The sequence below is a fragment of the Limanda limanda genome, chromosome 7 (assembly GCF_963576545.1).
Source record: "Limanda limanda chromosome 7, fLimLim1.1, whole genome shotgun sequence".
In the NCBI taxonomy this organism is placed as follows: domain Eukaryota; kingdom Metazoa; phylum Chordata; class Actinopteri; order Pleuronectiformes; family Pleuronectidae; genus Limanda; species Limanda limanda.
This window is the reverse complement of record NC_083642.1, coordinates 14,015,817-14,029,898: the sequence shown is the minus strand read 5'-3', so window position 1 is coordinate 14,029,898 and position 14,082 is coordinate 14,015,817. Positions and strand designations below refer to the sequence as shown.

Sequence of the window (14,082 nt, the reverse complement as noted above, 5' to 3'; positions counted from 1 at the left end):
ACAATACAGGAGAATTTTTATTCTAAAACAGACTGAGATCTAGATAAAAATAGATAGGAAACAGGTATATATATAAAAAAAAGTATATTACACTGTTCAAGGGTCGTATATGATTTAAGTATGTACAAAGTTCAAAATATACTGAATATGCCCAAAATTCGCTGTGAACTTAACTACATAAAATAGACTTTGAACCTTAATTTACATCTGTTATCAAGATTTATGAATAAGAAGGAAAGCAAATCCGGTTTGCCCTGCTGTTGTAACGTGCAATAAGACTATTCTGTAGAACTTGGCAAAGTAAGACAATGTCCTGTTTTCACTTTGAATCATACTCTGAGGCAATACCACATCTGAAAACCTTTGTGCATTTTAATCAAATTAACAAAGATGATCATTATTTGGGGGAGTAAAGTTCATATTGCAAGGAAAACAAAAGCAGAACTCACAGTCCAGATACAAAGAGAGATTGGATGCCATCAAAACCTGATGGGCATTTATGTCATTGTGGTAAAGTAAATTTGCATTTGTTCATTTCAAAAGTATCAAACACTGCCAGCAAAAATGTAGCCTCACTGTCGTTATAAAAACAAATCTTATCTCCATGTATGACAAAAACATGTAAACTTTGTGTGTTTGCATCCAACTGAACATCGCAGCTCAGAGTATGGTCTGTCAGTCAATACAAGTGTGAGTTCAAAATCGATTCTGGCTGGGTAGTATAAAACACGCAGTGCTTCAGCTGCTGTACCGATGCTCCGTGGGTGCACCATCACACAAATAAACTGGAAAATAAGACTGGGTGGCAGTGCTTGGCTACTTCAGCAATATCCTGTCAGCCGAGTGCAGCTGAGGTCTTTATTGGCCTTGGAGGATGGAGAGTGGCAGAGCTGGTTTTCCTGATCCGATGATGAGCTGGTGTGCAAGTTTTTCCCAGGACAACACGACTGTAGCTCCGCCCCTGTTTGTGACGCAGTGAGCGGATGATACAAGGTTCACAATCCTGACATCACAACAGCTTGTGGTTCACAATCTCCCAAACCATCCTCCTCCTGAAGTAGGGCATGTGTTTCTGTGAATGAGAAGAGCCGCAGTCAGGACACACTCATGATGACTTCACCAGACGAATCTCTGTTGCTGCTGCTTGGGATTACCTGTGTGAATGTGATTGGCTTGTCTTTGGTAATGTAATCTGCATATTTGCACGTGAACATTCCACAGTCGCTACCGTTCATCTGCTGAGGGATTTCCTGACGGACAAAGAAATAAAAATGTTAATAACCCACATGGCAAAAAATGTTTTTAATCCTAAAAATCAGAATGCTCCTTAAACAAAACCAGCACAACATATTCAATGGTACGTTTCCACAGATGTAGTGTTTGATGCTGGGATACACGTTTTTTTTATATTGGACTCTTGATGGATGTGCTAATGAAACAAAGTGGGCTGTATGTCAACAGATGACTTATAGGCTTTCCTATTCCCCCCCTTCCCTACACAAGGCCCATTATTTATCCAAGCTCCAGGAGACGTTTTCTTCTTCTGAATTTACGCATTCAAATGTGTGCAAATGCTGAGCAGGCTGTTCAGAACCTTGAGGCTGATTTGTGATATTGGACGACATAAACTTGAACAACATGGCATCACTTGACAAATAATAAAAACAGACAACTTGAAGCTCTCATCCTTGGTGTGTGTTTGACTTACGCTGGGCTTTTTGCTGTGGAGAGTCCAACCTGAGGTATCCAGCTCTTTGCCCTTTTTGTCCTTACTTTCCTGCAGCAGATAGTCACTGCAGAAAATGTTTTTTTTTTAAATTTCTATGTCACTTAATGGCACATAAATAATATATGTTTGCTCTAATGTTTCAATAAGCTCTCCTCATATGTATCTCTTTCAACACACAAACAAATCTGATGCAGACACTCACAACAATATCTTGCAGGCTTTATCGTTGTTCCTTCCCATTGAGTCAAAGTACACGACAACCTTTTTCCTGAAATCCACAATCTGAGAGAAAAAAAGATGAAGAAACACTTAGCAAAAGATAAATCAAATTAAAAATGTCTTCCACATTCACAATTATGGTCATTAAGACTTACAGAGAGGCACCAGTGCACCCCCAAGTGGACAGGAACCAACAGGATGTCTTTAGAAAAGATGTCTGTCTTTTTGGTCCAGCGGCGGACGGCCGAGTAGCCGCTCCTGCACAGCTTCGGAAAGAAAAAGGTGTTGAACGTGTTCACCGTCGGGAGTTTGGGGCTCTTGCTGCGCTCGACCAGCAGGTTCATGTAAAAGTTGATCACCTGAGAGATTGCAGAAGGAAAGTTTCAATGAACTGGACAATTGCTCAACAAATCTCACCATGGTCAAGCTTTTTTAATAGGGCAGCCCAATATTAGGAAAACAAGTGTCAAGAGTGATTATTATTAGTTTACAGTTTTTGCCGGAGGATCATGTGTACTCACTTCATCATTCAGCCAGTTGAGGTTGCTTAGGGTGTGCAGATCTTTGCGTGTAAGCTTCAGACCAAAACCTTCACTTAACACTTCTTGAAGGCTACTTGCTCTTAGCACCCTGTTCACCTCATCCTCCATTTCCTAAAGAGAAACACACAATACATGTAAAATTAGATATTGCTGATAATATATTTCAATGTGTACAATTTGCTCTTAACTTCAGGTTATATACAACTTATTATCAGCCTGAATAAATTTACAATAAAACCAAATTTCACACAGCAGCAACTTTGTTTTTAACTTTGATGTAATTTTTTTTAATTTTATTACTACAAGACAAAAAATAGGCCTGTGACAGTGAAGTTATTTCTACTTTTTAAAAGCAGAAATAACATTCAGAAACAAAATCTTCTAAGTGAGAGCAAGTCTATTTGGTTGAAGCATCGGAATAAAGTCGGGGTATAAAAGATTCAATGTTTATACCTCTGTCAGTTGAGGGAATTCTAGTTCCTTTTCCACAAGCTTTGTTTCTTCTATCACAGCAGTCAAAGGAACCTCCTTCTCCAAAGGAACTCGAATGTGAACCTCCACATCTGGGCTGCGTTGCCCCTCGTCAGACAGGCGCTGGGAACCAGTAACAACATGACACAGCTTAATGGAGGTAACAGGTTTTTAAAAAACAATGGTTATGATACAGGTGAACGTGAAAGAGGGCTTCAGTGATGAAGAGTCACCTGTCGCAGCAGCTGGGCAGCCAGGGCCTCCTGCTCTTCTATCTGTCTCCGCCTTTCTCTCGCCCGAGAGTCGTACATACTCGTTCTACAGAGACAAAAAAACAAAACATGTTTACCTTGTGGCTCTACTTACTACAATATCAGTAAGTAATGAATCAATTGCTTAGTCAGAGATTAAATGTATTTTTTGTGCACTTACAATTCTTTGATCCATAACTCAGCTTGGAAACATGGTACACTGTGAAGACAGATCAATATGCATTAGTACAAACAATAACTTGACTCAAAGCTCTGCTGACTGGAGGCTTTGTTCTTACTCCACATCACCTACACGTTGTGTTCATACAAATAGTTCAACATTATTAATTCAGATGTTTATGTCTTTGACCAAGCTTACATTACATGTATTATTAACTAGAGTGAAGTGTACATCATCATAGCAAAATTACCAATACTGACCTTGAGCCGTCTTGCTTTTTACCCTTCTGCTCATTGATAATAATTACAGAGTCACCATCGTGAGCTAGAAGAGAAAACGAGGACATTAAAACTCAAAAAAGAAACACAAATAGAAGAGAGCATTCAATTTACTTATGCAGTTTTTCCAGGCCGAAAAAAATCGCAATTCTTTACGCAGGAAAGCCCCTGTTTAGATGTTCCATTTTCATAACCTCTATATTCAGTTTAAACTCAAGTATCTTACCTGATGACTGTGTGTCCTGAGAAGAGTTATCCTGCAGAGCAGATGGGGAGGAAGCTGACGTAAGAGTAGCTGCTCGGCTGGAGCTGATGTCAGTGTCCAGCGACCACATCTGGATCCCTGGTTTGCTCGATGTCCCCCCTGGGCTGGGGAGGTTGCTTGAGCTTTGGCTTGACATCCCTCTTGGGCTGGGTGGGCCGCTGGTTCCCTCTGAAGTTCCTCCTGCTGCTGATCCAGTAGGGGAGGAGTGCTGAAACAGTCTGCGGCTGGTGGACAGGAAGCAGGTGCTGATGAGAGGAAGACAGGGGTACGCAGATGAAAGAGCAGACACAGTCTAGATACAGTCTCTACACAATTGTTGTGTTGAAGGGTAGGAACAGGATTAAAATGTTATCATCAATTTACTTTATTAACCATATACTGTAAATGTATGAAATGACTTGTTGTTGCCAACAACACTTGCTGCTGCAAAGCTATGAAAGTAAAGCATGTTTAATCTGACCAGGGTGCAAGTTAAATTAGCAACGACCACAGAAGGTCGTTTTTTAGATAAAGTAAATACAGTTTTAGTTATTTGCATGCTGTATTTGAACAGTTTGAATCTGGCCATGTTATTGTATCATGTATTTGTGTGGGTACTTACAAATCTCTGTGCGACCTCACGATAGCATGTGAGCTGCCATTGTGAATGAAAGACGACTGACCACCAGAGACCATGGTCAGAAGCTGCCTGTAGACCTCCTTCTCCTCTTCACGCACAGACTGGACAAACAGAGGAGAACCATGAAATCTAACCATGAAATCTACAGAGAAACGCAACAGCTGAATGAGAAGAAATCACGTGTTGCTTCATCGACTGAATGTCTGACCTCCTGTGCTGTGCAGCGGGGCTTGGCTCGGTCTACGCGGCCAGATGAGGTGCTGTGTGTTGGACTCTGCATCACTTTGATGGGAAAGGTCTTCTCATACATGCTGGTGCAGGAGCTGCTTGCAGTGGCCATTCCAGTACAGAGACTGCAGACACAAAATGAGAGTTTAGTAATCTACTGACAACAGTTAACTGATAAATCGTAAACAGTAACAGACAGGAAAGTAGCAGCAAAAACAAAAATGTAAGAAATACCTCGGTGTTCCAAATGGTCGGAGGTTTAGGGGTCTGCCGAGCCGTGGGGACGGTTGCAGTTTGGGGGTGACAAAGGGAGGCAAGTTGACTGAATGACCATTTGTTTTTGGCAGCTCTCGATGTGTAGGAGTCATGCACACTTGTCGCCTGCAGAGTTTTGCTCCCATGATGGACTTCTCATTACGCAACCATTCTAAAGTTGTAGAGGGAAGAAAAAGTTCAGTCATTAATTTCTCTTCAAGAGTTCAAACAAACCTTGATGCAAAAGTTTTTACAATGCTTGAAGTGTTAAGCCTTGCCTGATTTGGTTGTTTTCCACTCCAACGTTGTTGAGGGAGCAGCGAACGTCTCATTCAAAGAGTTCCCTTCAGCAACCTTTGCATAAAACATACACACGTGTTAAAACAAAGACAACAATATTGTGATACATGTTTGAATAAAGCTGATTCCTCACCGGCCTCCCAGCCCAGGCTGCTGCTGCTGCTGCTGATGTGGAGGGCTGCGACTCTCCAGGTGGAGGTCCAGGGGAGGCAGGCAGCATAGTGACCTTCATCCACTCAGCCACATTAGAACTATGACTCTTCACACCTTCAGCTGCAGTCTTCACGGAGTCAATAATATCTCCTAGGGCAGATTTGAAACAGACAAAAGTAGGACAATAAGGATTTGAAAATACACCTTCAAGTGTACTCGCACAGTAAGATACAAGAATGCTTCAGTGTGCATTTACCCATTCGTGATTTCTTTCTGATCAAGCCATCTTGGTCCACGTTATGTCCATCATCCAAACTTGAGGGAAAACAGTGAGATGCAAATACGGTTAAAAAAAACTTCCATTCGACATTAGTGGGTTTTCTCCACATCACAATAACACCGAGGACCAGCGAAGCAACACACAGGAACAGTTCATTTCAGAGCAGCCTCCGGACTGGTGTTAAAGCTCCTACCATTCAATCGGTCTCTTCCTCCGGTTCGGACCGTCCTCCGGCGCCGGGTGAGCATCCGAGGGCTCCTCCGCCGGGACCCCGTTCCGGAGGTGGGCGAAGCTCGTCTCTATCCATCCGTAGATTTTATTCAACATGGCTCAAAAGTTTCCACGGACAGCGCCGCTGGTTTGAGTGTGAATCGCGTTGGCTGCTTTCAGTCTACCTGTCAATGTAGTGAGAGCTAATGCAGCTAATACACTTCATTCGGCTGAAGTGTGTTAGCTGAAGCTGCTGGAGGCGCGAACACTCGTCACAAAGATCATTTCACTTCTCCGACTACGCGAGCTAACCGGTCGCTGGTTGGCAGAGAAACTCGCTAGCTGCCGTGCTAGCCCGCTATGCTAACCACTCTGCTAGCCGACGCCGTTAGCTACAAGGCTAATCTGTGGAAGTGTGTTTAGTTTCCCGTGGGAATGCGGCGAGTCGCAGCCGACGCGTTCGGGTAAACAGCCACCATGCTGGGTCTCCCCCCACCCCCGGTCACTAGAAGAGCCGCAGCGGGACTTTAACTCGCGTATTCACTCTTTGAAGAAGAACATCTCCCGCTTCTTCCTCATTCAAAACCACAACATGGCTGCACCGGACCTGTCAGCGTCGAGCGCGGTGATTGGACTGCGGCCCGTCGCGAGTCCCAGTGCAACGCGCTCTCATTGGTCGACTGCGGGCTGGAGGAGAGAATGTGCTGTGACGTCACGGCCGCCGGCTCTGCCTTTGAAGCTCCATCACAAACGCGCGTTACATTTTGTGTCTGTTTCCGTTTGATGATTCCCTGGAACACTTCAATAGTTCCTCCTGTCTGATCATATTAATATACAGGATTTTGAATTGAAACACATGGCGCCATTATTTATGCCAAACAGTTACAAAGGATGAGATAGTAATCCACAGGACACACAGTTTGTTCCCCTGGTAGTTTGAAAGTAGTTGAAGTTGTGTTTGTTATAAGGTGGTGTCACATGCTGAATGTTACGGGATGCGTGAGGAGCTGCAGGTACATTGTTATCTATCGCTTGCTTGTAATGATGGACTTATGCTAGTTGACTTCATGTGAGCTTAACTGGCTTACAGGCTTGCGTAGGTCAGTCACCTGTGAAGAGCAGCATCATTTACCCCTGAACCAGCGCGGAGAAATGCGCTCCCTGGGCCGCAGGGATGAGCCAGCCCCACGCCACTACGCTGCCATGGGTGGAACCAGGACACCAGTGGACACAGGAGCTGGGTCCGAACTCATGGGGAAGTTTGGCAGGCTGTCGTGTTGGCAGGACTTCAACCACCTATTCATTGCACAATATCTAATTATATGTAAATGTTAAAACAAAAATTAACAATAACCATTTCAAATTAAATATATATAAAAAAAATTAAATGAAATAATGAAATGAAATTAAATGAAATTAAATGCAATTTAAAAAAACAATAAAAAAACTGCGCGCCCACATCCTGCGCAGAAGCCCATTGCGCAGGAATTGCGTGCACAGCTTTTTTTAAAAAAAAATTTATTCATTTAATTAAATTTTTCTTTTTTTATATTTAATTAATATAAATTTACATAGTGTAATATATTTTGCAATTAATAGGTGATTGAAATCCTGCCAATTTTATTGAACCCGCAACCTTCATGTTGAAGAATGTCCACTCTACCCATTAGGCCAGACCACCTGCTGGAATCTCTCATAAAACATTTCCAAACAGGGTTTTTAGTGTGAAGCTAATGAGGTGTTTTATAAAGATGTGATCGAAAAACAGTTTGCGTGTGTATGTTGGGGGGCGCCAATTTGAAATCTCGCCTAGGGTGCCAACATTTCCAGGGCCGGCCCTGTGGGCAGACGTGTTTGCACTCCTGCTCTCCTAGCATGCCCCTTTTCACAGTTCGTACAGCCCTGCAATATATGAAATACAGACATTTCAAATCCACAGTTTGAATCTTTATTTGGTCTGTCCTCTGCTTCGTTGTGACATTATTATATGTCACAACTGCCCATCAACCCTATATGACCTTGTTGTACCTACCAATTTGTCCAAACTATACAACCAGATTAAAAACTGTAAATAGACAGTTTGGACAAATTTATGTTATTACGTACATATATGAAGCCCACAATATGCAAGTGGGTTCACAAATGAAGATATGTACTGGGTAATATTACTCTGTTCACTAGTATAAGGTAAATACTTCAAAATCGAGCTATTGATGAAAAACTAATGGAGAAGAACAAGTATTTTATCTGAGGACCATGCAGGGGCTGTTAAATAACACAACCAGGAACTGCATGACGTTTAGCTATGCAAGGGATTTAGCAAGTGATGTTATCACAGGAGATTATCCTGAATAATAAGAGACACTTTAAGTAACAGACCGCCCCGACGCAAAAATGTTTACTGTCAAAATATACAACTGAAATTAAGCTGATGTGTTTCCCTGCTGAAAAATGCCTAATGTGAAGCTAGTGTAGATTTAGATGTGGATATAACATGATATATTGAATCAGAATGAACCAATGAGCATATTTACACACATTCACCCTTTTAATAAATGCATACAGTAACACCACTACTACAGTGAAATGTTCTTAAACAATATGCAACTACTGCATCAATATCATCAAGACAATGTAATCTAAGATGAGTTCAAAAAACCTATAAATTCATTCCAAGCTTCAAACCATTCAACATTGATCACAAACTTTCAGAAATATATGATTCTCTTTTAAAAAAATAAACTTCAATTGTCATGAAATACAGCATCAAGCCCCTGCACAAATGCAGGTCTTATCAAAAGTAAACCCATGCATGTATGGCACTTTCATGTTGTGTTAAATTATTGCGTGTTGCCACTGCAGATTAACGTTTTTGTAGTTTAAATAATACTAGGAGCAGAGATTATAATACAAAAATCAAGGTTTGTTGAAATTAAATATTCTGATTTAAAGATTTCTGATTTAAACACACCTTCTACAAATAGCAAAAAAAACAAAACAATTTTAATGACAGCTTCAGAGTTAAGAGAAGCAAAAATCAACATATTGATGAAGGTAGCGACAAGCAGCAAACGTCCCAAGTCAAATAAATTAATAATTTAATTCATGATTGTCTTTCAAAAGCCAGAAAACATGTCACCTAGGCTCAAAATGCTAAGAACAGGTTACTGAAAACACAGGAAAAGATTTCAAGTCTTTTTTAAATTCACTTTTGTGCTTTCAGCAACTAAATAAACACCCACAGATGTGACGAGGTTACTGTACTTGGCATAGTTAGAGTCATGCATAATATATTATAGACAAGTACCTCCTAAACAGCGTTGACATCTATTGTTTGCAGGACATTTGTGATACTACAGGAAGTATGGACATAGGTCACCCCTACAGCTTCATATGGACACACGGAATGTTGTATCTACGTCAAATGGAGCTACATCATGAACTTCTAAGTACTTCTGGGTGGTAAAGCTGGCAAACCTACCCTATAATGTGGTGAGGGTTCCCAAACATACTAGAGAGCAAGGTTATTAACATCTCAGTTGCTTTGCTCGGTAAAGCTGTGTTGGAATCTTTGTCACCAATGATTGAAATGTTTAAATGACTCTTATCACATCTGCCTGCATACTGGTGATCCCCTCGTCTGAAGGTCAGGGGGGTAGGGTGATGGTTTATTCATGTTTGGTTCCAAAGATTTGGAGGAAGAAGGAAAAGATATAAATAATATCCAGGTAGATGTTGAGAGTGGCGAAGACATACTCTTCTGGACTTATGGTATATCTCTTGTTTCCCATGAGGAGCTGCGTGTCGAACGCCAAAAACTGTTACAGAAGATGAAAGAGCAAGAAAGACGTGTTTTAGTTTCTTCTGATTATGACAGTCTGCAATAAATGATATTTTCTATCAATAATGTCTGAGTGTCTGCACTCTTACCATGGTAAACAGTATGGCTCCCAAGACCGCGTAGATGGAATCCAACCATGGTACCTAAATGGCAATAAGGACTTGATTAGCTCTGACCCCAGTGTTTAAGTGGAAGAGTTTTTTTTTTTTTTAGTTTAATCTGTCATCCAATATTGGACTGTTTTCTACCATATTTGAGAAAAATACATCCTGGCGGGCTTACAACCATCCACACGTCAATCATACATGTCACTCAGTCGATGTAGTCACTTTAATTCATCATACTTACATATTGATAGGGAAGGACAAGTGCCAGCACTATGCCAGAGATGAACATGACCATGCAGAAGATAAAGAGCACACCTTGGTAGGAGGTCACATCAAACTGGATGGAGAAAGCACAAGATATTAAACCAAAGTTGATCAAATCGTGTAAAAAAAAACCTGACAAACACAAATAATTTCACTGCCAATCAAGCAAACTGTATATCACATACAAATATTGGATTATAGGAATGGATAAATAAGATTTTTCTCACCTTAGTTTGGAAGCTGAACACTGTGACCACGAGACAAACAGCTGCTGTGATGCCCAGACACATCACAACCGACTTGGTGTTATAGAAACTAAATGAACGAAAGAATGATAAAATTACTGAAAATGTCTGACCAGTAAGATATTCTTAAGATGGAAATCCACCACAAGATAAATTGAAAAGTAAAAGAAAACGATCACATAAAGCAGTGAGCAAACACGAAGCATACCTGGACAACATGCCCGTCATGTAGGAGAGGGACAGGGTCTGTAACACATGACAGGGAAAGTCTCACTTCACTTCAGGAAAGCCATGAGTGGACAGTATTCACTTTCACAAAGTATTTGTATTCATTTGTTTTAGATCATTTGATCAGTCAACTTCTATTCACGTGTGGAGGAAATGTTACAAATAAACAAATACTAATAATTAGAATGACACTCAGTAGAGCGCATACCTCCGCCAAGGCCAAACAACCCTGCAGATTATTAATGATTATTTAGATCTTATAGTAGAAAGAAAAAAAGAAAAAGGAAGTGGTGTGATAACCTCAATGATTTGTTGATCATCAAACATATTCGTTAACAGGGGACATGAAAAACAATGGAACATATATCTTGCTTGGGCATCTGCTAAATAGAAATAAACTAAACAGAGTATTTTATAGCAACACAAAATAAAATAGAAGAAGGGTTAAAGTCTAAGCACAATGATCATCCAATGTGGAACAAATAAGTTTATGAAATCTATAAATATGTAGCAGTTGGATCCAAACTATGGTAAATGTAAATGTGCTATTTTAAAATCAAGATCGGTGCATTATTCTCTGAAAAAGTTACTAAAATCTTGGAAATGCTAAAGAAATGTATTTTCATCCAAATCTGCATCATGATTTAATTGGTGACTTCCAGACTCAGGCCCCCATGCCTCCACCAAGTTGGGTGGAATGGATTTAGTCATAAAATAATCCACTGACAAACAAACAAACAAACAGGTAGTGAATGAATTTACTGTTTGCTATTCCAAACCCCTGCGTATAGTTTTGATTTGAAAACATTGTCTATTCAGGAAACTGTACAATAAAAACACAAGTAACAATCTAGTACTTACAAAGATGGCAAGCAGAATCAGATTCCATGGAAACTGTCTCCTGTAGGTGTGAGGAAAGACATTTCCAATATTTTAGTTTAGAATTTTTTCCAATTTTATTCATTTACTTTTGTTGACGTTGGAGACTCTTAACTTACCTTGGTGCAGAGCAGCAGGACAGGGTCAGATATGTGACAAAGAACACGGCGCTATTAAAGAAAGGAAATATTAAAATATTATATGTTGGTAGACATAAGTGAGTACATTATTGACTTGAGACTGATCGAACTTGTTACTCACTAAGAGGCCCAGTACCACCCAGGGTTGGATTGGATGTATTCCCTCACAGGGTCACTAAAAGTAAGCACAACAACCAGTGATTTCTAGTTCCATTTTTTATTCATTAAATATTAGATAAAATGGAAAAGGGAAAAAATTGTCTCACCAGAATGTGAAAATAGCCACAATAGCGAAAGTGACCAAAAGTTGGATCATCAAGATGGAATACACCTGAAAGGAAGCAAGTTCCAATGTTAAAACAAATACATAGATGTACATGCGGGGCAGCTGTGGCTGAGGGGGGAGAGTGGTTGTCCTCTAACAGTGGGAGGTTCGATCCCATCTGCACACCGATGAGTCCAAGGCCAAGGTACTGAACTCCGAATTGCCCTTCATAGAAAAAATGCTGCCCATAGATGCACTGTATGAATGTGTGTGTGAAGCATTTAGAGCAGAACTCATATAGTAGCCAATTTAATTGTAATGCTTATTATACCTTTCTGATGAAGATCCTCCTGATGTTGCGATCATCCCAAGTGAACTCTGTGAGCATCTCTGCATCACTGTAGCAAGGAGCACTGGTGCCTGAAGGAAAATAAACACTTATTTGAGACTGTTTGTTGTTTAAGATATACAATACATATTTACTACCACCATTACAGCACCATTCCAAAAAATCTAATCAAATCAAAATAATAATGGCAGAGAAAGGTCCTGTCGTACCTGCCGTGGCTTCCTCGTAGCTGGGAGGAGCTGGTGCCACCGTGGCCTCTCCACTGGAGGAGCCATTGGCGGATTTGTTCGCAAGTAACAACTGATGGTACAAAAGATGCACAGTTGATTATTTGTTAGTTCACTGTCAGTTGCTCATTTTAGCCGAGAGTGAATCAATATTTGAAGGAAAGAAAAGCCCCTGGTTGATTTAACTTGAAGATGAAGATGAAATTCCTGGTTTTGAGTGTAACATTTTTCATATCTCAATGTTGTTGCTTATACTTTAACTGGAGTAATATGATGTATAATTCATACTATTCAGGACAAATATAAAGAAGAGCCCGACCGATCAATAGGTTGGCCAATAAAAAATAAAAACAGCCAATATGAGTGTTAGTGTTTTGGGATATGAAAAGTTTAACTTTGCGGAACAAAGAAGACAGAAAGGAAGTGCATTTATGTTTACATCATATGTAAAACAAAATCCTAATGCGAGATCAATATGTGTGAATTATTTTTATTTGTAGTTATTTATAATTTAGTTAAACTGTGTGATGTCAAGCCTCGATTGCACTTTCTGTTGTAAGGGATCGGATCGTTGTCATCATTATTTATTTAAATGTAAATACTGCCAGAAACTGGTCGTCATGGTGACCAACATGGCAAAACTACTGATGACGCATCAGGCTTTGCATTAGTGGACACAAAAATATCACATAAGCACGAATGAATGAAAAATAACAGAATTTGACTAAGATGCTTTGAACAAGCTGCTCTATGGTTCATTCACTCCTGCTGTTTGTGGCAGTAGGCCCACCACTATGATGCAGGTCACAGAACAACAGTCCAAAAAAAAACACTAACACTAGTGATGCTGATCCTGAACAGTCTGCATTGCATCAAACATTAAATATCAGTGAGACCAAATATTTGAAGTAACGACATGCATATGAACATAGGACACATACAGAAATAAAAAAAAAACACCTGTTTTAATGTACGTCACAGAAGATGAGGCTGGAAAAAACCACTGAATGATGCATTTCAGCAAACACATACCTTGCCCTGTGTCATGATGCCTGTCTGTCCTCCTGCAGTATGATGCCTTGTTCTGTTTTCCAACCAGTCAATGGGAGTCTGGTGTCTGAGGACTGACAACTGTGTGAAAACACCTCAAATTGATAATGCGCTTCCTCTCTGCCCGGACTGAAAACCCTGTGACGATACAGTGATGTAAGCCCACAACAACGCAGTTAAGAATTGGGCAGATGCCCCCTCCCTCACCCACAGAGGGATGTTCTAGCAGCATCCAAGTGACGCAGCACCATAGAAAAAAGCTAGGACTGTACCACAGCACCGGGGAAAAAGGGGAGAATGGATGCCTGCATACCTAGTGAGGAGAAAAGTCCAGAGAAAACTGGAAAAATGCTCTACAGGAAAAAAATAGACGAGGGGAATCACAGGAGTCAAAATAACTGTCTAATTTAAATATTAACAGAATTTATTCAGTGTATAGTCAACTTGCCACCAAATTACCTGAGAATGTAAATGGAAGCAATTATCAGAGGATTTTTGTCAACTGA

At 40.4% G+C, this 14,082-nt stretch overlaps 2 protein-coding genes across 2 annotated transcripts; both read right to left on the bottom strand.

The window, feature by feature from the left end:
• Window positions 1-96: 96 nt before the first annotated feature.
• Window positions 97-6,572, bottom strand: senp1 (SUMO specific peptidase 1). The gene is made up of 18 exons (XM_061074939.1): window positions 5,965-6,572; window positions 5,748-5,806; window positions 5,472-5,641; window positions 5,317-5,392; window positions 5,018-5,210; window positions 4,764-4,908; window positions 4,538-4,656; window positions 3,898-4,181; window positions 3,654-3,717; window positions 3,394-3,432; window positions 3,195-3,279; window positions 2,944-3,084; window positions 2,470-2,601; window positions 2,104-2,307; window positions 1,932-2,011; window positions 1,709-1,793; window positions 1,155-1,250; window positions 97-1,072 (listed from the first exon to the last, which is right to left on the bottom strand). Exons 1-18 carry the CDS (start codon window positions 6,096-6,098, stop codon window positions 1,010-1,012), a joined length of 2,169 nt encoding a protein of 722 aa, XP_060930922.1. The 5' UTR covers window positions 6,099-6,572; the 3' UTR covers window positions 97-1,009.
• Window positions 6,573-9,649: 3,077 nt separating this feature from the next.
• LOC133005636 (protein lifeguard 2-like) lies at window positions 9,650-13,573 on the bottom strand. Its single transcript, XM_061075381.1, has 12 exons — window positions 13,559-13,573; window positions 12,509-12,599; window positions 12,282-12,370; window positions 11,952-12,016; window positions 11,807-11,860; window positions 11,665-11,715; window positions 11,528-11,567; window positions 10,647-10,684; window positions 10,421-10,508; window positions 10,171-10,266; window positions 9,912-9,965; window positions 9,650-9,799 (listed from the first exon to the last, which is right to left on the bottom strand). The coding sequence occupies exons 1-12, from the start codon at window positions 13,571-13,573 to the stop codon at window positions 9,650-9,652; spliced, it is 831 nt and encodes a 276-aa protein (XP_060931364.1).
• Between the last annotated feature and the right edge of the window lie 509 nt (window positions 13,574-14,082).